The sequence below is a fragment of the Thalia democratica genome, chromosome 8 (genome assembly GCF_965202585.1).
Source record: "Thalia democratica chromosome 8, ktThaDemo2.hap1.1, whole genome shotgun sequence".
NCBI classification, from domain to species: Eukaryota; Metazoa; Chordata; class Thaliacea; order Salpida; family Salpidae; genus Thalia; species Thalia democratica.
The window spans coordinates 3,742,986-3,767,029 of NC_139172.1; the positions used below are offsets into that span (position 1 = coordinate 3,742,986).

General features: G+C 26.6%; 1 protein-coding gene across 1 annotated transcript; it reads left to right on the forward strand.

Annotated features, from left to right (window-relative positions):
* Nucleotides 1-12,780: 12,780 nt before the first annotated feature.
* LOC145841908 (tubulin monoglycylase TTLL3-like) lies at nt 12,781-23,670 on the forward strand. The gene is made up of 17 exons (XM_082949209.1): nt 12,781-12,844; nt 14,242-14,302; nt 14,895-14,936; nt 15,072-15,235; nt 15,950-16,103; nt 16,257-16,324; nt 16,701-16,826; nt 17,157-17,271; nt 17,629-17,751; nt 18,076-18,241; nt 19,016-19,167; nt 19,598-19,841; nt 20,081-20,197; nt 20,454-20,555; nt 20,924-21,075; nt 21,839-21,945; nt 22,321-23,670. Exons 1-17 carry the CDS (start codon nt 12,794-12,796, stop codon nt 23,467-23,469), a joined length of 3,093 nt encoding a protein of 1,030 aa, XP_082805335.1. The 5' UTR covers nt 12,781-12,793; the 3' UTR covers nt 23,470-23,670.
* Nucleotides 23,671-24,044: the final 374 nt, after the last annotated feature.

Genomic DNA, 24,044 nt, shown 5'->3' on the forward strand with positions numbered 1-24,044 from the left:
TAGTGCAATTTTATCTCCTCGTGCAAATTTGTCTAAGTGCAAAAGTATCTTTGTGCAAACTGACAGTTTATGCAAATTTGTCTTCGTGCAAAATTGACCCTTGTTGCAAAATTGTCTTTGTGAAATTTTGGCTTTCGTGCAAATTTTTCCATGTGAAAATTAGTCCCCTCGTGCAACTTTGTCTGTGTGCAAAAGTAATTGACCCTTGGTGAAAAATTTTGATTGTGAAATTTTGTCAACTCGTGCAAATTTTTCTTCGAGCAACTTTGTCGTAATGCAATTTTGACCTGTTCCCAAAGTAAATATAGTTAGTAGTGTAGCAACTTTGATAATAAATGTAATGATAAATGATTGAATATTAAGTCAAAAAGTACCTTTAAAAAAGATGAATTTAATAAGTAAAATACGCGCCCCTAAAACCGACCATAACCCAAATATTAATAATAACAAATAGAAATCACTAAAATTCTATCTCCTTGTACATTTTTTGATATAAATACCTAAAATGTTTAGAAAATACTCATATTAACAAATATTTAAACTAGAAAAAATTCAAAACTGACCAACAAAAAAATAATCTTCAAAATTTTGATATAAACTTAAAGTTAGTATTGTAGTGATAGTTTTTTCAAAGTGTCTTATTAATAACTACTTTTTATCAACTTTTGAAAAATATACTTGTTTAACAGAAAAAACGTGTTTCAATTTAATAAAATAAGAAATTTGCAATTTGTTCTTATTGTTATGTTTTTTTAAACTTGATTTGTTTGGATCTTATATATAAAAAACATATCGGCAGTTAATAATTTTGAACATTTATTTGATAACAAATGTTTAAACTTATAGCTGTTTAGTTTCAAAAAACATTATAAATTTCCTTAGTGCTTATAGCCTGTGTATGAATTAGTTTACAAGCTTTTGTAAACTAAATGTATTCCAAGAAGAAGACATAGAGTTGTTCAACTTAATATCGAATTTAAATTAACAACTAAAGTAACAGTAGTATAAAAAGATACAAAGAAGACAATTTGTATAGATTATTAGCCAAAGATTGGGAAACTGGGGTCCTACTGTTTAGCTACATTTAAGCTAAAAATGTACTATCTTAAAACAATGTATACAAAAATATTTGTGTTAAAAACTTCAATTAAGCTCTTCCTTTAGTAAAAACCCATTACTAGTGCTCTATTATTGGTTATTTTATCACATATTTGATTAAAATTTGCATTTCTTTAATGATTATTACATATATATTTGAAAAACTGCAGCCCTTGTAGAACTTTTTTATACAATGTGGCCTGTGAGTACTTTTTCCAAGAAAATTGGTCTGCGACTTGTAAATGGCTGCCAACCACTGGTTTCAAAAACTCATTTTCCTAACTACCCAGTTGGCAGAAATTTAAAAAGTAATCAGCCCTTTTACTAGACATTGACCGTTTACTAGTTAATAACCAATTTACCTTTTTCCTGCTGAATTTCTAATCATGGCCCTCTGATAGTTAAAAACCCAAAGAGTCCCAGAGGTGATTTAGACCGCCTTAGGAATCATGTTTTAAACAGAACTGAGTATCAAGTAAAAGAAAACTATACCATGTTCTAACTTACTTGTGAAAACAATTAACCTAAGATAAGTTCATTTATTATTGAAAGAAAACAAAAAGCGCTCAAATAATTGGTCCAAGGACCTGGTGTACAAAAAACCTTTGGTAATCGAGTCATACACCAGGATACAGTTTAAAGTCATGTCAGGACAAAGTCATGTCCATAATTAATGTATTAAAAATGTATTTTATTAATTTCTTGTTAAAATCATCAATTTTTGATTGTAGACAATATAACTTTCAGATTTAACAAAACAAATTTTATTAAAAGCAACTTTTTACAAGAAAAATAAAAATTGTACTGATTTATGTACCATACAAAAAATTTGATAAAAAACTGTGGATATTTTATTAAAAATTATAAAAACAATTATGGTAGAAAAACATCAGTTTTACTCTTCCATCTACAACAATATACATTTTGTAAGCCAAGCAAGTAAATTAATTCACATGTAATTCTTCCTGACTTTTTGAAATTAACATTTATAATAATTAAGAATACGTTTGAAGACAAAAATACTGTACCTCACTTTCAATTTTTTTAAATAAACATGTGAATTTAAAAAATCTTCAGTTTAAATTCCATTTGTAGAATTTAAAAATTAATCTATTATGAACTAAATGAAATAAGTGTTTATAAAAAAAAACAACTGATGGTACTTCTTATTTGCTATTACAGAATTTTTATTTACCATATAATATTTATTTTCTTTCCCACAGGTTTGAACTCTTTTGCTACTGAGAAAATATTGTACCAAGAAATAACAACTTGAAATTGTAGCCAATCATTGCAGAGAATTGAAGTCAACTGACAACTGCAATGGTTTGTAGCAATATTGTTTATTGCAAAATGATTGTTTTCACTTTATGTCATGTGCTTCAACATCTTGTGACTTCGATTTCTCAGAAAAAAATTTCATTTAATAAAAACTTAGTTACTACAGTTCGATTGTTATATTTTTTCTGAATTTTTTATTTAAGTTAAAGGTACTAAAGGATAAATCTTTACATTTTTTTATAGTATTTACAAAAGTTGTTTTGATAACGAATAATTTGATAGAAAATAGTTTATAAAATTCTTTAAAAAATCAAACAAAAAAATACTTTGTTTAAAATCATTAAGGTTTTGAAATCATAAACTTGTCTTACATCTAAAAAAATCCAGTTTTAAACTATTTAAAAATTTTATATTTTATAATGTTTCATAACTAAAGATCCATTATCAATTTTGAATTATTTTTCTAACTATCTTTTAAAACCTCACGGCATTTGAAAGTCCAGTCTTTGATTCTGTAGACTTTCTTTTATGTTTTTGTTTATTTATGTAATTAATCAATCTTTATGAAATAATAACTTGAATTATGTTAAACTAAAACGATCAGTTTAATGTAAAATGTTTTAGAGACAGGTAAAATTACACATAGTGTAGCACGATCGCTTTTGCCCAGAAAACGTCTATTATGCAAAGAATAAGTTTTTAGACTAATGTTTTTTTAACAAAAACAGAACCTTTATGTAGTGTATCCTCAATATATAATAAAAATACTATCTTATTTTCATGCGTGTAGATTATTGTGTTTTGATTTTCCAACTGCTAATTATTACAGTTTTTTAAGAACTTATGGTAATCCTTTGATATAAAAACAATTTTATGTATAAATGTTTCATAAATTTTTAAATTTTTATTATATCAACAAATGCTCTAAAAACTAAGTAAAAATTATATTTTAATTTTATCCAGGCAAAAGTTTTAAACACTTTTTATTGACTTAAACTAGTAAAAAAATACTTTACTAAACTTTTTTTACTACAAATACAAAAAATATTAGGTGTACGTACTTACAAATGCTACTTGTACCTTTGCTCCAGGTTTGAGTCTTGCGTCTAATACTCCAATCCACAAAATAAACAGAATATTTTTTTAGTATCATAAATTTTTAACTGCATACTGTTCATCATGCTTGCTGTTCGGCAGCAAGGCTTTGAAACAAATTAAAGCAAGAGTTTTAAAATAAAAAAAATGTTTTTTTTTGAAATCTATACATAAGCTCATCGTATACTTTAAAAATCAAATATATATGTTTTTAAAATGTAAGCTGCACAACAGCAACAGGTTGAAAAAGAAAAATTTAAAATCTTCAACCAAAATTCGTGCACTGTATTCTAAAAAAATTATCAAAAATATTAAAGAAAAGGTTCAAGGCACATTGAAACTAACAACTTTCAGCACAAACTTGGTCGTTTTTTAAATAATGAATAACAAATTCAAAAGACTTTGGTGTACAGATGAGTTGGTCGTCAGAAAGACGTTAGAAAGTGTTAAGAGGAAGGTGAGAATTGTAAAACGTAATTGGGCAATCTCTGGTCAGCTGTAAAATGGAAATAACAACACACCCAAGAGGTCGAAAGAATCGCAATAAAACAGTCATTTTATTTTAATTCAAACAACTTTTGCTTATGACCTCACTTTTGTAAATTTTCAAGTTTGTTTTGTTTTTACTTATTTTTATGTATTAATGTTGTCAACTTCACTGTATTTTGCCTTTGTTTTTGTTTGTTTTACAAACTCCGTGAGCGTGCAAGTTGTAGCCGGTCTCAGCTGTTGACAGTTTAGTCTAAGGATCTATTTTTGGAAAATCTTTCCAGCATCACTCCACGGATACAGTTTAATGTCGGGATCAGGTTTATTGTTGAATTCATATTTTCTTTATTGTTTGTCGTTGCACTGCTTGGCCTTAAACTTATTCTTTAGTTTTTTAGTACTGTACGAAGAACTTTATGTGCTACTAATTTACCAAGTATATATTTTTTTCAAGCTAGTGCAGGTTCTGATTAGCTTGACGATTGTATATTGTGAAACGTAAGTTTTATATGTAAGATAAATTTTACTTTGACTTATGTTGATGTGTTTTCAGTAAAAGTTATAACCCAATAAAAGTCTTCTGTTTGTAAATTAAGTTTAAAGGTTAATTAATAAAGACAGTATGCATAAAAGAGTTTTTTTTTACCCTATTGTTTCTGCAATACTTTTAGTAGAAAAGGTGTTTGTCTTTAATTCTAATTAGAATCTCTAACGTACCCGCTTACCCATACCAGCTTTATCTTCAGTAACATGAAATAAAAATGCAGAAGTTTAAAAAATTTTACTTTAGAAAGCAAAGTTAATAACAGTCCTGTATTAAAAGCAAACTTATTCATTTTTTATTTTAGTTTTTCAAGACTAGGCCCAACACATTTTAAGTGTAAGAAACCATAGAAAATACAAGACCTGAACTACAAAATAACAGATGTGTCTGTAATTTTACTTAATGTTTATTAAATCAAAAAAATTACATATAAACAAAAAATCGAATGTTCTACTCTTTTTAAATTTGATATGTAAAAAAAAAATAAATAATTGAATAAACTAAACCGGTCGAAGACTGTTTAATTAATATAAGGATTAAACTAATTTAACTAAAGTTATTACTCTAGCTAGATGATGTTTAAAAAGTATTTGGACTATTTCAGTATCTTAAAATGTACGAAAAATAAATAAAAATTCGTTTATTTATTACTTTTATACTTTTTCAAAAACTAATAGTTACTTATACTAGCAATTATCGTATTTCAACACATTTTGGTAATACAAATTTACGAAATATTTTAAGTTAAAGGTACATTTTAAAGTATAAAATCCACTAGTATGTTTGTTCTAACACCTTTTTTATATTGAAACATTTTTAGAGCTCTGTGAAATTTAATTAAGTTATTAGCAACAATTGAAATAAAAAACATTTTTGGTCAAAAGCTTTTAATCAAAAATTAAATACAAATCCTAAGCAGTTAGCTGTAAAAAAATTATTGTTAAGTCTTTGTTTAAGTTTTAAAATTTATACATAACTAGAACAAAAAAAAATTACGTAAAAAAAAGTTAAATATAAAAACTTTAAGAAAATAACTTTTCAAACTCTCTGAAAAGTACAGTAAGCTAGTTATCTTTAGCTAACATAGCGTACATATTTCTATGATGTTTGCCTAGTGGTTCTTCATAAAACACAAAAAAATTAGAACAAGCATCATTAAAACTATTGTATAACATAAACAACTGCTTTAGTACAATTTTTTATTATCAATCTCGCTCAACTGGTGTTGATAATTTTTCAATTCTTTCAGTCGTCTTGAAACTAAGAGCAGCCTTTGAAACAATAAATGCTTTTTCATTTTCGATAATCGTTCTTGGGTCTTGTCTGTAACATAAACAAAAGTAAAAGTATCGTACAAGATGAAAAAATAGTTTTCTATTTAATACTTTTATATAAACTACGGTACCTGTCAACGGGGGTGCTCAAGTGATCAATTCTGTCGTTTTTGTTTTTTCTCGACTTCGCTGCTGAAGACACAATGTATATTTCGTCAAAATTTTTAGGCATAATGTAATCAGGATGGCACGATTTCGGTTTCGCCATTTCATTCACTTTTTTCCAATTAACACCTTTTTCTACTTTCTTTTTCTTTTCTTCGCAAAATATTTTTTTTGGCTGCGATAGTTGATGTATTCTTTGGAAATGTTTAGTCTTTCTCTTTTTATTCACCTTCTGTTTCTCGGATATTTGTTCTTTCTACATAGTTATAATCGTTATAATAATTTTGAAAACAACAGCACTTGTATTTTAAATTGAAACTTTATGTAAAGTTATCTACTGTCTCAACCATAAACTAAGTATAAGTACATAGATATATTTTAAATAACTATTCAAAATTTAAAGTTAATCGTTTGCTAATAAAAATTTATCGAAACAAGTTCACTGGAATATACGACGGTAACAGATTGAGACATTTAAATATCTAAGTATTTTTTCAACTTTTATAGCTCCGTTGAAGTGTGTTAAATTGTTAGAACACAGAAACATTTCTTAAATTTATAAAGAAAGAGTACTGTTTAAATTTGTTATTATTATGTTCTATAAATGAAATAGAACGGAAGCTTATTTTTAAGTCAAACCGGTCTAACATCTTGATGAACTTGTTTCGGTGCTGCCAGTTGTTTTATCCGTTCGCTCGGTTTGTACTTCTGTGCGGAAGATTTAGTATAATTTGCTTGACCACTGCAAATAAATATTTCTAGCGTTTACTAAGACAAAATTAAAATATGTCTAGTTCGTAAGTGAGAACAAAAAATTTTTTTGAAAATCTAGATAAAGAGTTTTATAAAAAGCGAAACTTATTAGGTATTTTTTAAGTTTACAAAAAAAACGGTTGAAAATATTAACACATTGAGTTAAAAACAATAAATAACATGATATAGAAAAATATTTAACAACATTTGTCATAGCTGAAGACAAAGGTTTACTAATATTTCAACTCTAAAGGTTCCTTAATGTTTTTTTTTCATAAATTAAAATTAATTATTTTAGTTTAGACTAAAGCTTAGACAACTTGATGCTTTCGCAAGAATGTACGTAATATTGTTCAAGTTTGTATTAAGTATTAAGTTAAAAAAATAGCTCACAAAATTCAAAAATTAGTCTTACTAGTTCACCAAATTATCCAAGTAGTTCTCATAATTTTTGCTCTTTGCCAGTTCTTTTGTCCTGTCGCTTACCTCCTTGTAACTTATGACTTTTTGATTTTTATGCGTTTTTTCGTATTCGTGCAATGAATGAACGGCAGTTTTTAGCGCATTTTTTATGCTTTTCGTCTATAAAAAGTTTTTGTTTAAATAACAAACATTATCATCACTTGTTCAAAAGAAAAAAATTACCTTTTTTAAAGACTTTTGATGTTCCTTTGTTAACTTTTCTTTCTAAGTTTTAATTTTTCCTTTATTTTAGAGTTTTATCATTTAAAACTAGTGTAATTTAAATTAAAATCAACAATCTATAATGTAAAAAAAAAATTGACAAACCTGTGTAACAAGTGCTGACTTTCTTCTTTCTTTAATCTGAATAAAAATGTAAAGTAAATAAAAAAAGAGCACTAAAAATAGCAAAGCAACTAACCGAAAAGTCAATTTCATCTAATTCAATCTTTAAATTCTTTTCCTGTAAAAACATGTTTTTTAAAAACTAACAGGTGACAAATATAATTTACCTTTATATTACTTACTTCGAGAATTGATTTTTCGTAGTCAAAAATTGATTCTACTATTTCTTTGTGCATTTTTTGCTGTTGTTTGGTTAGAGAACATTATAAAATACTACATAAAACTTTTTTATAACAAAAAACGTATTTACTTTTTTTTCTATGAAAAATAGTAGAATTCAAAATTTTATTGTGATGTTTTTTATTCGATTTTTTTAAGTGATTAATTTTAATATGAAAAAAGTAGTAAAAAAAGTATGGTATGTTTTCACTATACTGTTTTTTATTACTTGTAGAACTTTATAACTCTTTTTTCTTTTTTAAAAATAATAAAAAGAATTCTAAACATACAGAAGTTTATAATAAACTTTCTACGAAAGTATTTTATTTTACTAATGATTTTTTCTCAGTCTTTTAAATACGAACTTGTACTAATATCTAAATCAAACTTAAAAATGTTATACTATATCAGCTACAGTGAAAACAACTAAAGATAAATAAAAGGTACAATTATTATTTTTTGTATTATAACAAAATATCTATTTAAGTCTACAACTACAATAATATATTGATAAAAATATTTCATTTTACTCTCGATATACTTTATTCAGCTACCATATTATTCAGATAGTATATTTGTTGTCATGAATTATAAAAGCAATCAAAAGACTAAAAGTATGAACTTATTACTATTGACTACGTGCTTGTAAACTTAAACAAAAAGTTACTTACAAGAGTTTTGTCTATTGTTTTTTTGCTATTTTGCTTGCTTGCTTTAGGCTCTGCCAGCTGTCTTATTCTTTTCGTTGCGTTATAAATCAGTGCTTTCGGGTTTATCGGTCTGATCATTTTCTGATCGTCTCCCCACTTTCCATTTCTGTAATTTTTTGGTGATTTACCAAACTTTTTAGTAATGTGGTTATCAAAAATATTTACGTGTAAGCTTTTAGTATGTAGCTTGGTCTTGCATTTGTGATATTTTGTGATTTTTGTACTTAACTAGTAAAAACTGTTTGAAAAGCTTCAAGATTCTAGTTAGAATTTTAAGACTTTTTCTTACGTTATTTTCCTTAAAATATCATTCAGCAAAAAGTATCATCGTACATGTATTCAATTTTAAATGTTTAACTGTTACAAGTTACTTTAAACTTGTATTTTTTGAGCAAGTAAATGCAGATATGATCGAAACTTTGTTCACAACATTCGAAGCTTAATTTTCAATGCAAACTAACAGTTATTCAAATAACTTGATGACTTACAAAGAATAAATCAATTCCTTTTGTGCCGGTTTCTCTCTCGCCAATCTCGACCACATCTCTTGCCTCATTTTGCGGAAGACATACCAATCCCGCGTATTGGGATCCAGCGAGTAAGTCATCTTCCATTTCAATAACCTAATTTATTTAAGAAATATTTTTATTGTATATATTAATATTAATTATAAAGTCCTAGCTCAAAGTTCGAAAAACTACTGCCCGTCTGCATGCTTTTGTTTGAATTTGGATGCCGCCCATGAAAGGTAAAGCCTGCAAACATGCAAATGGAAAAAAAAAATTAAGTCTGTAAGAAAAACTTGAAATTTACATTTGATATTCTTAAAGAATTTAGTTAAATTTAAAATCAAATTTGTAAGCTACTTCAGTGTATTATTTTTTAACTTTGCGATATTGATAATTGCGTTTAAACATCCACTAACCTTTGTTCTACTAACTTGAAGTACTAACCACCATAAAAACTACATTTAACATAAAAACTTTTAGCAAAAGAAAAATTATTTAGAAAAGATTTTAGAAGTTTTTTTGTTGTTGCCATGTCAACTAAATTTAATCAAACAAGTAGACAAAACTGTTTTTAGGAAGAAAAAGAATTGAAGGTTTTGAGTTCATCTATTCTAAACACGGTGATAAAAATCGACAAAAAAGTTAGTTTTTTAATTCTTTTCATATTAAAAAAATATTCTGTACCTTAGTACAGTATATATGTTATAAGACTATGTTTAAAATATACCTAAACTACTGTCTAGTTGTCAATGATATTCTCAATACTGTCAAACTATCAACTTTATCAAAAACCTATGTTTAACAATAGTATCAACATTTTAAGCTCCTAAAGTATATGGTGATTTGTGACTTTTGTTGTCTGATTCAAAGAAAAAGTCTTTCTTACGCCGGACTTCTTGATATTTTTTTTTGTCCGTGTAATATTGAAGAATATTCTGTAAAGAAAAAAACTCTTTTAAAGCAAATTGTTACGAAATTGTCAATTTTTTCGACTGGAAACCAATTTAAGAACAGTTTTTAAAACAAATGTTTTATAAAAGCTTAATTCTATTTGCACAATTTTGCTGTTTTAAAGCTAAGACAAGTGTTACGGTAATTAATGATTAATTCGATTTTTTTGATAATTAATGTTAATCACATAAAAACTTTAATAATTTTGCGGTCAAATAAGTGAAAGACTTATACTATTTGGATTTTAATTTTTAACAAAGCAAATACTCGTTGTATGCTATTTGTATAAAAAATTTAATGCAAATCTAACATGAAGGGAACCTAATTAAATCAAGTTGCTTTAAACATTCGTTATATTTTAAAATGTTTAGATTTAATTTAAAACAGAAACTGTATACTGAACATTTTTATCATGAAAAATATTGTTGTTCTGTTCATGATTTGTGATTGTTAAATAATCCGGGGTTTTAACATATAGAAATCAAAACCTGGATTGATTAAAAAATATATATTGACTATACTTTTTTTTCGGTTCACATATCCTGAATATAAAAATTAAATAGCTTTTTTTGGCTGTCAATTGCGAATAACAATAAAAATATTAAAAAAAGTTTTGTTAATATTACCTTGATAAGTCATGTTTCTTTATTTGTTTCTTTATTTTGTTTATTCTCAAAGACTTTATTTGTTCTAAAGTGAAACTTAAATGTAATATTAAAACTTAATAATCTATGTTGGACTAATAATTGCACAAAGTATTGTAACAAACCTTATAAATACAAATACTTTTTTAGTATGCTTCAAAAACTTTAAAATAATATTTGCATATGTTATAAAAGATTTTAAAAATAAATTAATCAACATTTAAATGAATAAATAAATGAACATTTTGAAACATTTGTTGTGTTCACATCAATAGAAAAAGTTTTTGTATTTTTAGAATTTACTAAATTTAATTTTTCAACTATATTAACAAAACATACTATCGAATTGTAGTTAGCGTACAAAAATTCCAAACTAGCCTTTACCAGCAATATAATTTTTAGTTATTGTCAAGTACTTTTAATTATATGTTTAAAATCACGCGAATATGTTTTTAGTTTTCTTCGTTGTTAATCTATATTATCATAAAAAATCGTTTTGAAGAAAACAAACAATGCTGTTTCAGCGACAATTTAAATGAGTTTAAGTATTTTGTATATCAAGCAATCATATTTCAGTTAAAGTATATTTGGTTAAGTTTGTTTACCAAAGTAACAACTGTATATTTGGTTGTGTAGCACTGTATTGTTTTTAAAACTAACAAAATAATATGTGAGTGACTGATATTTACTCAAGCGTAACGTTGTAGGCATAGCGTCCTTAGTAACCTATTGCTTTCAAATTTGCACTTGAAAGTGCAAACAGATAGAAAGCACTTCACAAAATTGTTTAATGAAAGTAACAAAGTACAGTATAGTTTTAACAAAGTTTAACAAAAAATAACATTAAACAAATGTGTCTTTTCACCAAATAAAAACGGTTGTATAATGTGGTAAATTAGAAAGTATTTGTTTAAAAGTTAAAGTTTGGTTTGTTTAGCTTCAAATTTGTTGTTTTATCAAATGTTTTTGTTAGTTTGTGTAATAAAACTAAACTTTTATTGAATTCAAGTTTTTTTTGCTTCGTTAGTGTTTTTCTAAACAAAAAAGGTTATTACTTACTTTTTGTCCTGGAAATGACATTAAACTGTATTCTGGTGTATGACTTGATAACCGAAAGCTTAAAAGAATAACTTATATTTTAATTTATTTTCGTAATCCAGGTCTTTTGACCAAATTTTTAATAAACTATAATAGTTGAGTTTGTTTTCATTTTATTACTGTTGCACTAGTATCAAAAGTTTCTTGTTTTAAAAATTCCTTTTATAAAACAGAAACTTATTATTAATAGAGCAAAAAGTTTTTTGTATTACAATTTTTATTTTATAGGTTTCAAAACTAGTTTAAGATTTTTTTTACTAAGAGTAAGTTTTTTATTTATCTAACTAAATAAATAACATTGTAGATATTTTTATGAAGAAATACATTTATTATTTTAATTTTAAACTTTGCACTTTTTTTTGTAACTTAATAAAGTTGACAGCTTAAAACCTATGCTATAAACTTATACTTTTTTTTACATATTTTGGTTTTAATAATTGATTAAATGAGTATAAATTCAAAGCTAGGGTGCTATTATTGATTAAATTTGACAAACGTGGTTCATTAGGTACTTATCATTTTGAATATAAAGTTAAATCTTTTTTGTTGTATTTTGAATAAAAAAGTTATTTAAATATTAAGGGTTGTATGTTTTTTAAACTTATTTCAAATTTGATAATGCATGAGAATTAAAAATAAAAATATAGGGGGAGCGACTTATAGGTTAAGAAACTCTGCTTTTAATAATTTTTATTTTAGTACATTTTTTCAACTATTGATAGTTTTAGTGAAACTGAGAGAGAAAAAAACGATTATTTGTACTTAGATAAATTGTACAAAATTAAAAAATTACAGTTTAAAAAATTTTAAGTAAATGTGTTTTCTTAAACATTGATATAATTTTTACTGTCCTTGTTGTTAAATTTAATCTTAAAATCAACTAACAGTGCTAAAGTTTCTAAATTCTATCGAACAATACAACTATATGCTGCAGGTTTTATTGAGCTTTTTCGAGTAACTTTAAAAAAAGTTAAGATCGATCGATGAAAAAAAAAAACTGAATACTTATCATTTATAACTTGTATTGTGAACTATTGTATTCTATTATTATAAGCGAACAGTAAAATGAATAATATTTTTCACAAACTTGGTTCTGAACAAATGATTCAGTTTTTTTATCACATAAAGATACAACGAAATTTTAGGGTAATTTATAATGACAAATCAAGCACAGTTGGATGTAAAACAAAAACCTCAAACAAAACCGGTGAGCTTCTAATCATTTTTCTTTTGTTTTGTATAAAAAATAAAGTAACTTAATTTTTGTAAGACATACAAAAAATATTATCTATTTGTTTTGGTTTTTATAGTTTTTAAAAACTTGCATATTAAGTAATTACATAGCGAAACAAAATTTGCTTTTTTTTCGACAGTTTTACTTTTAAAATCGTCCTAATTTTGTACTGTTATAACTTGAAATTTTCTTCTGGTTTTTATATTGAATAAATGCTTAAAATTATTTTATTTTATCCGAATTATAAGTTTTTTAAGTTTTTGTTTTAACAACATAAATAAAACATAAGGTGATAAACAAAATCAAACTAACAAAATTAAAATAAAAAAACAATCAGCTATGTAAGCAAAGCTCAGACAAAAATGTTACACAAATTGAAGTAAATAAGAATGAGAACGAACTTTTTATAAAGCAAGATAAGCATTTAAAAAAGCAGAGAAAAAAAGTTAGTTTTTAGTTGTTTTATTTTTAGAGTTTATAATTTTTTTGTTAAAGAACAGTTTAGTGTATATATTTTTGTTGAAAATCTATTAGTATGATACTTTATACCAAATATTTACCTTTTTAGTAAAATATCTTTAAAATTGTGAAATTTTTTGTTTAGCGTCATAAAAAGTTAAACACAAAGCCTAGGTGAAAATGAAGCTATCAAAAAATAATTAAACTTTATACTCTGTAACCTTCTAGTTATAAAAAATTAAAAAAGAAAAATCGAAGTTTTAGAAAACTACTTACATTATGCGTGTTATATTAAGCATTTAGAAAAATCCAAACAAGTTGTAATTTAAACTACCGTAGGTATTTGTTTTAAAAAGTACATTAAGGAGTTTTATAAAGTTTAAGAGAGTTTTTGTAGTATAAAGTCGAGGAAGTTTTTTATTTTAGTTAAGAAACAAAACAATGAGTTACAGTTGCAAGAAACGCTTATTTCTTTCAAACCCAAGAATCTACACTATGAAGGTGAGAGTTTAATAACATAATTTAAATAAGAAAAACTGAAGTTAGTTAAATCAACAGAGAATTAAACGTTGTAGTGTTTATAATAACACTATTAGTTAGTTATTATTTTATTTTATAATAACACTATATTTAAGCACTGACGAGGTCTTTGACCGAAACTTAGTTTGTTAAATAGTTTCTTGAAAGAATAAATCAATTATTTATCTTCCAGTAGTTAAAATCTCTCTATTTGGTTTTTTAAAAACCAAAACATATAATAACACTATTAGGTTAAATAGTATTTTTACTCATAAAGTTTTCCTACACATTTACTCAATATAAAAACTAATGTAAACTTTTAAGGTTTTTTTTACCTAACAATGTTTTTTTTTAACTTCTATCGGTATTGAATAACTACTAAATATTTGTAGGAAATAGATTTAGAAGCTGATGCTTTACTTTCAGAAAACACAGAAACGCGACCAAAAACAGGTTATTTATTTACTATTGTTTTAATTATTACATTTTTTCAATTTAGAATTTTTAAGTTAAAGTAAATACTTTAACAACTTACTTAAAAACAAAAGTATCATTACTTACTTCTTTTCTATTTGCATTTTTTGTTTATATATTCTCTATAATTTCCTTTTGTTATCAATGATTAGGTATCAAAAAAGATTCTAGCAAACTTACAAACTTTGTTGATTTAAAAATGTAAATTAAAACTATACTCTATATATTACTTTATTAGCTGTATTTTCGATAATACTGTTATAAATTTGATTCATTGTAGTTTATGGATTAATATTTATTATTTTCTTAGAAAGAATAAAATGTAAGTATTAAGAAAATTGGTATCTGCTTATTTATATAGAATTAAAGTTACTTGTTTTAAAACAGACTGTAAAATGAAATCAAATTATTTTTTGATATCATTTGTTAAGTAAATTGGTTTAACATTACAATCTTTTTATCTTATAAAGTATAACTCAACTTAAATTGTAAACTGTAAACATGATTCATCTAGCTCAAACAAAGTTCATACTTTATAGAGCTAGATAAGTAAACAATTATATCTTTTCAGCATTGGGAAATTTCAATGGAAACAGTGTTTCTTTAAAAAAACGTGAGTTTAAATTTACTGAATTTTCTTACGTTTTAGTTTTTATTCTTAACTGTTTTAATAGTGCAAGTTAATTTAGACTACTTTTATATTTACAGCTGTTTTAAACTTTATGAAAAAATAAAATTAAATATTTAGATCAAATACTGCCTACCGAGCCAAGATTGTTGTACCCTAGCGCAGGCATAGTAAATGAAAACCTACCTGAAAACTTACCTGTTTTGAAGTCTAAAAAACTGGAGGAATTGTACAATTTTGACGAAATAAGTAGAGCCAAGTTTATTGCTGATAAAGCTATTGCTGTAAGTTTATTATAAAGTATATTTGTTTTACTATGTCTATTTTAAAACAAATTTCTATATACAAAAAAAATCAATCAAATAATTTTTTTATCATAAGCAAGACTGATTAAAAAGTAATAAAATGTAAGTAGCTCAGTTGTAACTTTATTTGGCAACAAAACAAATATGTTTTATGTTTCTATTCGTCTAAAAACTTTAAATTTTCATGAGTTGATGAAAAGGTAAAAAACTAAAATGTGCTAAATACTTAGATATTTTTCATAATCTAACATTTAATACCTAAATAGCTTATTAAAACACATTTAAGTTAAAAAGTTTCATCATAAAAAGTTTAACGATTGAAAACTTAAAGAAATTTAAAAACCAGCAAAAGTTCAAACTTGAAAAAAAAGTAAAACTAACTAGATAAGTTTTTATAAACTTTTTGCTATAGATAGTAATTTTATGATACCGATTTGTAGATAACTATTGAGGGAGAATAAATTTAAAATTGCTTTAGCTTTTCTTTAAACAAATTTATTTATTAAAACTCTGTTTTCTGTCTGCATGGTATTTTTGTTTGAATAATTTTTATTATTTCTTAAACTAACTTAAAATGTAAAAAAAAAAACGTAAAAAAAATATTTAAAAACAATATGCTGTTTTATGACTAAAATTTTCTTTCATTCATAATTTACTAAAACAAAAACGTTTACTTTGTTATCGATTTTGTAGAACAAGCATATTTTCTCAATACACGGACCGTATCCGGTTATCAGAAAATCTATGAGGCAAAGAGGGTGGATAGAAAAAGAGTTCAAAATTCCTGTGAAAAAACCAAAGAAAAAGAGTTTGGAGTCGTCGGATGGACAGTCTGATAATGATGATGGTATGTGTTGAGGTTATGCACCTGTTTTGTAAAACTAATAAGCGAACCATCGTATTACTCAGCTCAGTATGTAATGCATTAAGGAGAATATTACCCAAAATTATAAATAAGTTTGTATTGAATTATAAGTTTCAAGTAGTTTATTATTAACAGACGATTCAGACTCGTGCCAAAGCTTTACAGAAGACAATACTAATAATAATGACTTTTACAGCATCTTGGTTAGCTTCTTAAAAAGTTATACGTATTAAAACTTAACTTATATTTAAAGTAGAAATATAACAGTTTACTACCTAAACGCAGAAAAAAAAAAAAGTTTTACTAATTATTCAATGAACTTTATCATTTAATACTTTAATGTTTAAATAAACATCGAAACTCTAAAAATCAAAAAAATAAAGTAGAATTTCTACGAAAATTAAAAATCGGTTGTTCATTTCTATAGTAAGGAAAAACAATAAGTTGTTTATTTTTATACTCACCATTAACAAAAAGTATACTTTTGTTTAAAACGACATAAAACAATTTGAAAAACCACAACACAAAGTAAAACTATTATTTTAAGATTGTTTAAATTAAATACAGTTTTTTTTCTAGGGCAGAATGGTTCGAAACGAGTTGTCTTATTTCACGTACACTACAAGAACTGACAAAGTAGACTGGAAAAATTTGGCTCACAACCAGATGTTTAATCACTATGCGAAAGCTAACTTCACAACCAAGGTGCAATGATAAATTAAACTAAACTGCTTGGTTATATTAATTTTTTCATTGGATTTTTATAATGCATTAGCTGTTCAGCACTTAGATCAGGGTTTTAAAAAAATTAAACATCGCTTTTTTTTTTTTTTTTTGATTTGAAATCTCACATTAAACCAATGGTCGTTAATCATATCCTATAGTTTAAGAACTTCTGATTTCAATGAATGTGCTAAACAAAAGTTTTAATATTTACTACCAACAGCTTTGATCAACTATAGTATTATAAATTCAATAAAAAGTATTTTTTTTACATAAAACTTAAGAATACACATATAAAAAGTAATAAAATAGACAGGTCTTTGTGTGAACCTTAGAAACCTGGAAAGTTTTCAAAGTAAATCTTGTGATTCATTTTTTCCTCGATGCTTCAGAATTTGCAATGAAGAAGAGAAAGATGAATTCACGGGTGAGATATTTTTCACTTAAATTAGTTAAATTAGAACTTTAAAGCTAATTTTCTAAACTTAAAAAAAAAACCTTTTTATTTTTATGCAATTTCAAGTTTTTTTTTTATTTTACAAGTTTAAAGCCAACTTAACATCATCAGCTAACTAAAATTTTTTTACTTACAAATTTTTTTCATATTAAAAAAAAAGTCAAAGCTGGCATTTTAGCTGAAAATACAGTTAACAACACAACGAAATAGTTTTTTTTGAACGGTTTGATTATAAATTCGATACCTGGTAGAACTATGTATTAACGTAAAAATATCATTTCAAAATAAAGTTAGACACCAGAGTAATCATTTTTAACTGTTTTGCAGACGACTACTATCGATTAACATGTGTGAGTATGTTGAAACTAGCAGTACTAAGGTGCAGTAAAGACTACCGCAAAGCTGATTATGTGGAAACAGAAATAAAAAACGGTCAACTTCCGCCAAAAAGTTTGTTTTAAATTTACCTTTGTAATTTAGAGTAATACCTGTTAACGATTTTATTAAGTCTTACAAAAATAATCATAATCCAAACAATATTTTTGGAAATTACATGAAAAACTAAACTATTACTTACTCATTTCAAACTTAAACTGAGAATTGCAACAAATGAGAGGTTAAAGTTTACAACGTCAGCAAAAGTATTAAGTAAAAATAAAAAATCTTAATTAAAATTGAGTTTCTTTAGAGGTTTATTTCGCTTAAATGAATTTAAAAAGCTTGAAGGTTTATTTCTAGTATTTATACTAAAATGTTTATAAGCAAAATATTCAGGCGGACCATACGATATTCCACTTAGCATAGTACTGACAGCTTGTGGGATATTGGAAAATTACGTCAGCCAGCGCAAACACGAAGATATTGATAAGCAAGATCTTCTGGATGAGATACCCAAGTACAAACAGATTCAAGTTGCCGACTACACTGATAAACTGATCAAGTAGGTGGAGTCTAAGTTTTTTCTTTAAATTTATTTGTTATGAAATAAATTTTCACGTGCCAGTTAAGTATGTCCAGTGCAGTATAAAAATATTAAGTTTTATTCATTCACTGAACGCCTGTGAGAAGATAATTAAACTGAAGTACAAATAAAAAAATTTAAGATATCTTGTTGAAGTACAAATATTTATAGAATTAAAAACTGTTGGTGCACTAATTATGACTTTTTATTTGGTTTTGTTAAATGGTAATAGGAAAAATAATTTATAAATACAACTAACTTAGAGCTCATTAATTTAAAAGATAAAAAAATTTCAAAATTTTAATTTCACAAATAAAAACATCAAAATTTAAATTTTTTAATTATTTTCTAGATTTAAAGGTTTTATCTATAAAATAAAATTGCATCAAAAATTTTAGAATCTTCTACATACTTATTTAGCTTAATTATATTTCAAAAATAAAAGTTTGTAAACTTTTTTATAAAACTAAGTCGCAAGCACTTTAGCATAGTAATATATTGAAATAGTAAAAATGCCTTTTGTTGTTTTGGTATAAAAAACTCATTTTGTTTGTTTTAACTTTATAGAAAAACAAAACAAAAGTTTAAACTTACAATTAAAGTTGGTAAATTTTAGCATCAAAGTATTACAAACTATTAAATTCAAATTAATTTGTAAAACAGTCGTTAAAAAAATGTTTTGGATTATTGTTTAGTCGACTTTTTCTTGTACTTGATATAAACATTTATTGAAATTTATTTACTTCTGACTAGTAAAGGAGCCGTCTTTGGTGGTAACATAGAAGATCATATGGAGCGATTCAAAAATGTTCTAAAGGAGCTGACAAAAATAATGCCGCAAGACAGCATAGATGGAGTTAAAAATATTTGGATTGTCAAACCTGGTGCTAAATCTCGTGGTAGAGGTAGAACATCAATTGTTAACTACTATATTTAGAATAGAATATGTTCAGAAGGTGCAAGACTTATTATGATATGTTATATACTAAATAACATCTCATTATAATGCAAAAATCTTTTAATGAAAGTATTATAGGTGCATATTTTACGATTAAAAATAAACCAATTAAAAAAAAAGTTAGTTAGAAGTAATCAGTCGTTTTCAATAGACAAGCTGAAAATATACAGAACAAAAGGAAAAATAACGTGTTTTTTCAATATCGTTTTAAACGTGTAACACATTTTGATGAAAAACTCTAATTACAAGCAAAAGCAACAAACAGAGTGGAGAACGTTTAACATAAACATAGTTTATAATATTTATTAGTTTTTAATGCTCTACCATTTGTGAATGACACTGAACATATTTAGTTTTGAACCATTTTACTTGCACAGGAATCATGGTAATGAACAACATCGAAAAGATTCTCAGCCTGGTTTCCAACGACGCCAACCTGCAGAAGGACGGCAAGTGGGTCGTCCAAAAGTACATCGAGCGGCCGCTGCTGATAAGAGGGTACAAGTTCGACATCCGACAGTGGTTCCTGGTGACCGATTGGAACCCCCTCACCGCTTACTTCTACAACGACTGCTATCTCAGGTTCGCCTCACAGCCCTTCAACCTGAACAAGTTCGACGAGTTAGTTTGTTGTTTTACTTTATTAGTATAAAAAGCTGATGATACTTGTTTCAAACGGCTTTAAAAACTTGTATAAGAAAGTTTTTATTAACTTTTGTATATGCACGACTTTACAAATAATTTATATTTAGCTGTTATCACTTAAGTTATTACAATTTAATAAATTTTTGTTTTAATTATAAGCTAATACAGTTGCTATCATGAGATAACTGATTTTATAACTTTTAATACTTCTTTAGATCTATACATCTTTGCAACTACTCGATACAACACAAATACAAAATTGTAGACAACAAAGACAACTTTCTTCCCCAACAAAACATGTGGAGTCTTCAACACTTCTTAAAATACTTGAAGTAAGCTGATTAAAACTACTGTTTACTATAACTTATCGGGTATTTCAAATTACTCTCTAGTAGTTTTTAAATATCGTTTAATTAAATAAAACATTTTTTCTGATTTTTATAAATTCCTACTTGATTTTTTCCAAAGTTATAATGTTAAGCAAAATAAAACTGGCACTTATTGTTTTGAAATACTTTTTTTGATCATTTTTAATTTTTTGAAAAAATTCAGCAAGAACAAAATATTAATTAATACAAATAAAAACAGGAGCGTTGACAAGGAAAATATTTGGGAGAATCAAATAGTTCAAGACATGAAAGACGCAATAGTAGGAGTTTGTCTCACTGCTCAAGACAGTGTTGAATTAAGGTTGGGTTTTTAACCTGCATTGTATAACTAGTATACAAGTTTAAATATTTTCGAAATGATTTCAATATCAGTTGGTAACAAATAATAGCCTTAGTTCTAAACATAAAATTTCTTGTAATACTAAATCGTTTGTTGACATCAAAAAACTAATTTAAAAAGTAGTTCGGTCTGTAAAAAGTATACTTAAAAATTTACAGATTAATAATACGTATGTAGTGAGTGTTACTAAGTTAAACTATTTAACCTTTAGCTATATTATCTAAATTTAGTTTATTTTTAAAACTAAACTGTTTTGTTATTGACTCATTCTTAAAGCTTGGTTTTATCTTATATCAGACATTGTGCTCTAATATGTGTTTTTTTCATAGGAAAAATTCTTTTGAATTGTACGGTGCAGACTTTATGCTTGATGAAAACTACAACTTATGGCTGATTGAAGTGAATTCAAGTCCTGCGATGTCGAAATCCACAAACGTTACCGGTAGAGCTTGTACAATGGTGCAAGAAGACATTATAAAAGGTTTGTTTGTTTTTTATTTATTTGTATTTAGTTAGCAACTTCATAAAGTAAGCAACTATTACTAATAAATGATAATTAGCTTAATATAATAGAGTTTTTGAGTTTCCTTTCAATTATAACTAGATGCACTTGTGAAGCTCTAAATATGTAACAAGAACAAATTTAGACTTAATTTAATTAAATATTTAAGCATTCTAACCACTATAACACCTTTTTAATTAAAACTTGTTATAAAGCATTGGAAATTAATAAAAGTTTAGAGTTTATAATAATTTGTACGTTTAAACATTTTTAATATATTTGCAATTTATTAGAAAATAGCTCTAAAACAAGTAGAATGTACTAAATTAGGGATATGTAATCTACTCGGCAAGCTAGATCTACCTTAATATCGCGGATTGGACTTGTTTAAAAGTTCTTCGCGTACTTAATTAGGAAATATTTTGCTTTAAAAATTAAAGTTTTTTAAAAGCAAAATTTTATGGCAATAACTATTCAATATTCACTACTGTGAACAAAAAATCAAATTAATAGTTCATTTCTAAACATCAGTTTTAAAAAAGGTTACTTGTTCGCACAATTTGTTTTACAGCTAAAAATTACGTCGTGGGTCAAAAATTTCTAATTATTTTGACGCGCGGGCCGTACGTTGCTAACCCCTGTACTGTAGAATCTTGTTTTAAGTTTTATATATAACTTAAAGTGTTAAAGATTTGAAACCTTTAAGAGACAAGAATATAAACATTTTTTATACTTATTCTAGTTGTAATTGATCGAAAAAAGAACAAAAAGTGTGATATCGGTAAATTTTCTTTATTGTTCAAGCAAGCAGTAGTTGAGAGACCTTTGTACGCCGGTAAAACTTTAAATGTAAGTTTAAATGTAGATGTTTCCTTATAATGCAGTTTTTTTTTTAACATTATAATTTTTATTAAACTTTTACTTTTAAAAACTTATAATGATTTAAAAAGCACATGTTAGAAAAGTTTTAAGCTTCATAAAAGAGATAAGTCGTAACCTGCTTGTAAGAAACAATTTTTTTAGATAAAAATATTTTAATGCTCCTTATAACATTTTGATCATTCAAACAATTACAAATTTTTTTGTGTTGATTCGTTAACACACAGAAACATATGTTGGTACAATAAAGGAAGCTTACTGTATAACTTGTTTTTATAAAATTTTAGTAAGTATTTTTTGAAAATTTTTAAACAATTTACTGATAAAAACCTTTACTACTTTTAGGTCGACGGATTAACGATAAAAGTCCCTTATTCCTTTCAAAAGAAACAAAGGCTTAAAAACCGTTACAAGATGGAAAAAGATAACAACATAACAAAAAAGTTGAGCAACGAAGAATCAAAACTCACTCCAGTTGAAGAAGATTCGGATAAAAATAAGACGTCAACTGAAAACATCCAGCAAAAAACAAACGAATCCAAAAACTTGAAGGAGGAAAACTTCCTGCAAGGCTTCGTCAGCAAGCAAGCGAAGAACAAGACGCTCCTGAAGACGCAACTGCAGTCGGTGGAGAGGCTGGCCAGCCTGCCGAAAATGAAGATGCGGAAGAGGCTGAGCTCTTCCGTCGCACCGGCGGCAAGCAGCGCCATCAAGGTGGAACGCCCGCAGACCCAGCTGAGCGTCAGGCATCCCAGCGTGGTACACATAGGCGACGAAGCGTGCAAGATCACTTACAGCAGGATCGACGGTAAATCGAGCTGTTCGTTCGCGCGTAAAATTTCCAACGAAAAGTTGAACCTGGTCAAGAGCGCGGCGTCCGGGGAAAAGGTGAACGGCAGCTCTCAATCTCAAACCAAGTTGATCATTGACAGCTATTTTGCGAACAAAAACTCCAACCGCGGTGAAAATTTTCTGCACAACTACCTGTTCAACAAAAAAACCGCATCTTCGTACGATTTCACTTCACCTGCGATTAGTAAACATGCAGGAATTAAAAACAGCTCCTCAAAAACCATGTACCCAATGCCCAAGCTTTCATTGAACACGTACAAAGTTCAACAAAAACTAAACTTAACCAGCAGCGCAAGTAGGAAAAACAGTTTCAACCAAACTTACAACAACTTTGTCGAGACAAACAACCGAGGAACCAAAAAAGTGTCTTACAAAAACGACAACTTGACGAGGCTGAAAACCCCGAAACTCCCCAAAGCGATACCGTGCAAAAGCGCGAGCACGGTGATTTACAAGCACCAGAAGAAGTACGACAAGATCACGAGGAGTCTGCACGAGAAGAAAACAAACATGATGACAGAAAATCAAGCCGTGCTGCTGAACAAGCGGCTGCGAACCCCGGCCACCATGAAGGTGCTGTCGAGGAAGTACAGGGACAAGTACCGGCTTCAGCTGTCCAGCCTGCACCAAAACTTCGCTTGATTTTTGTTGGAATAAAAGTTTCATTGATACTTTTGACAATCATTTTGTTGTGCTTGACATCGAGTTAAAAACTAGCTAGTATTTTATCAATTTTACTAAAAAAAAAGTATAAAAAAAATAAAAATCAGAACTGCCTTTAGTTATTTTACAGTTTGAAAAAATAAAAAAGTATTTTCCGTACAAATTTTATAGCTAATTATATAACACTCCAAAAACTAAAAATTACATCTGAACTGTTAAGAGTTTATAATATTTAATACTAAATATAAAATTTTGCTACCTAAAAAATAATAAATCATTTTGTTTTTTTTCACTTTGAGTTCAAGTTTACACAAAAGTTTTAAAGCATATTTTTTAAATAAGTTATTTCAACTTTTTTAACTATACATAAGAAATCCTTTTAAATAATTTTATGCATTGTGTTAGCCATAGTTGTATTAACATTCTAATGTTAAGATATACTCACATCAGCGTTTATTTTTTCAAACTGTCAAAAAAAAAAAAAAAGTAAACTGGCTACACACCAATAACAAGATTTAGACCGTCTGCTTTCATATAAACTATATAAAATTACA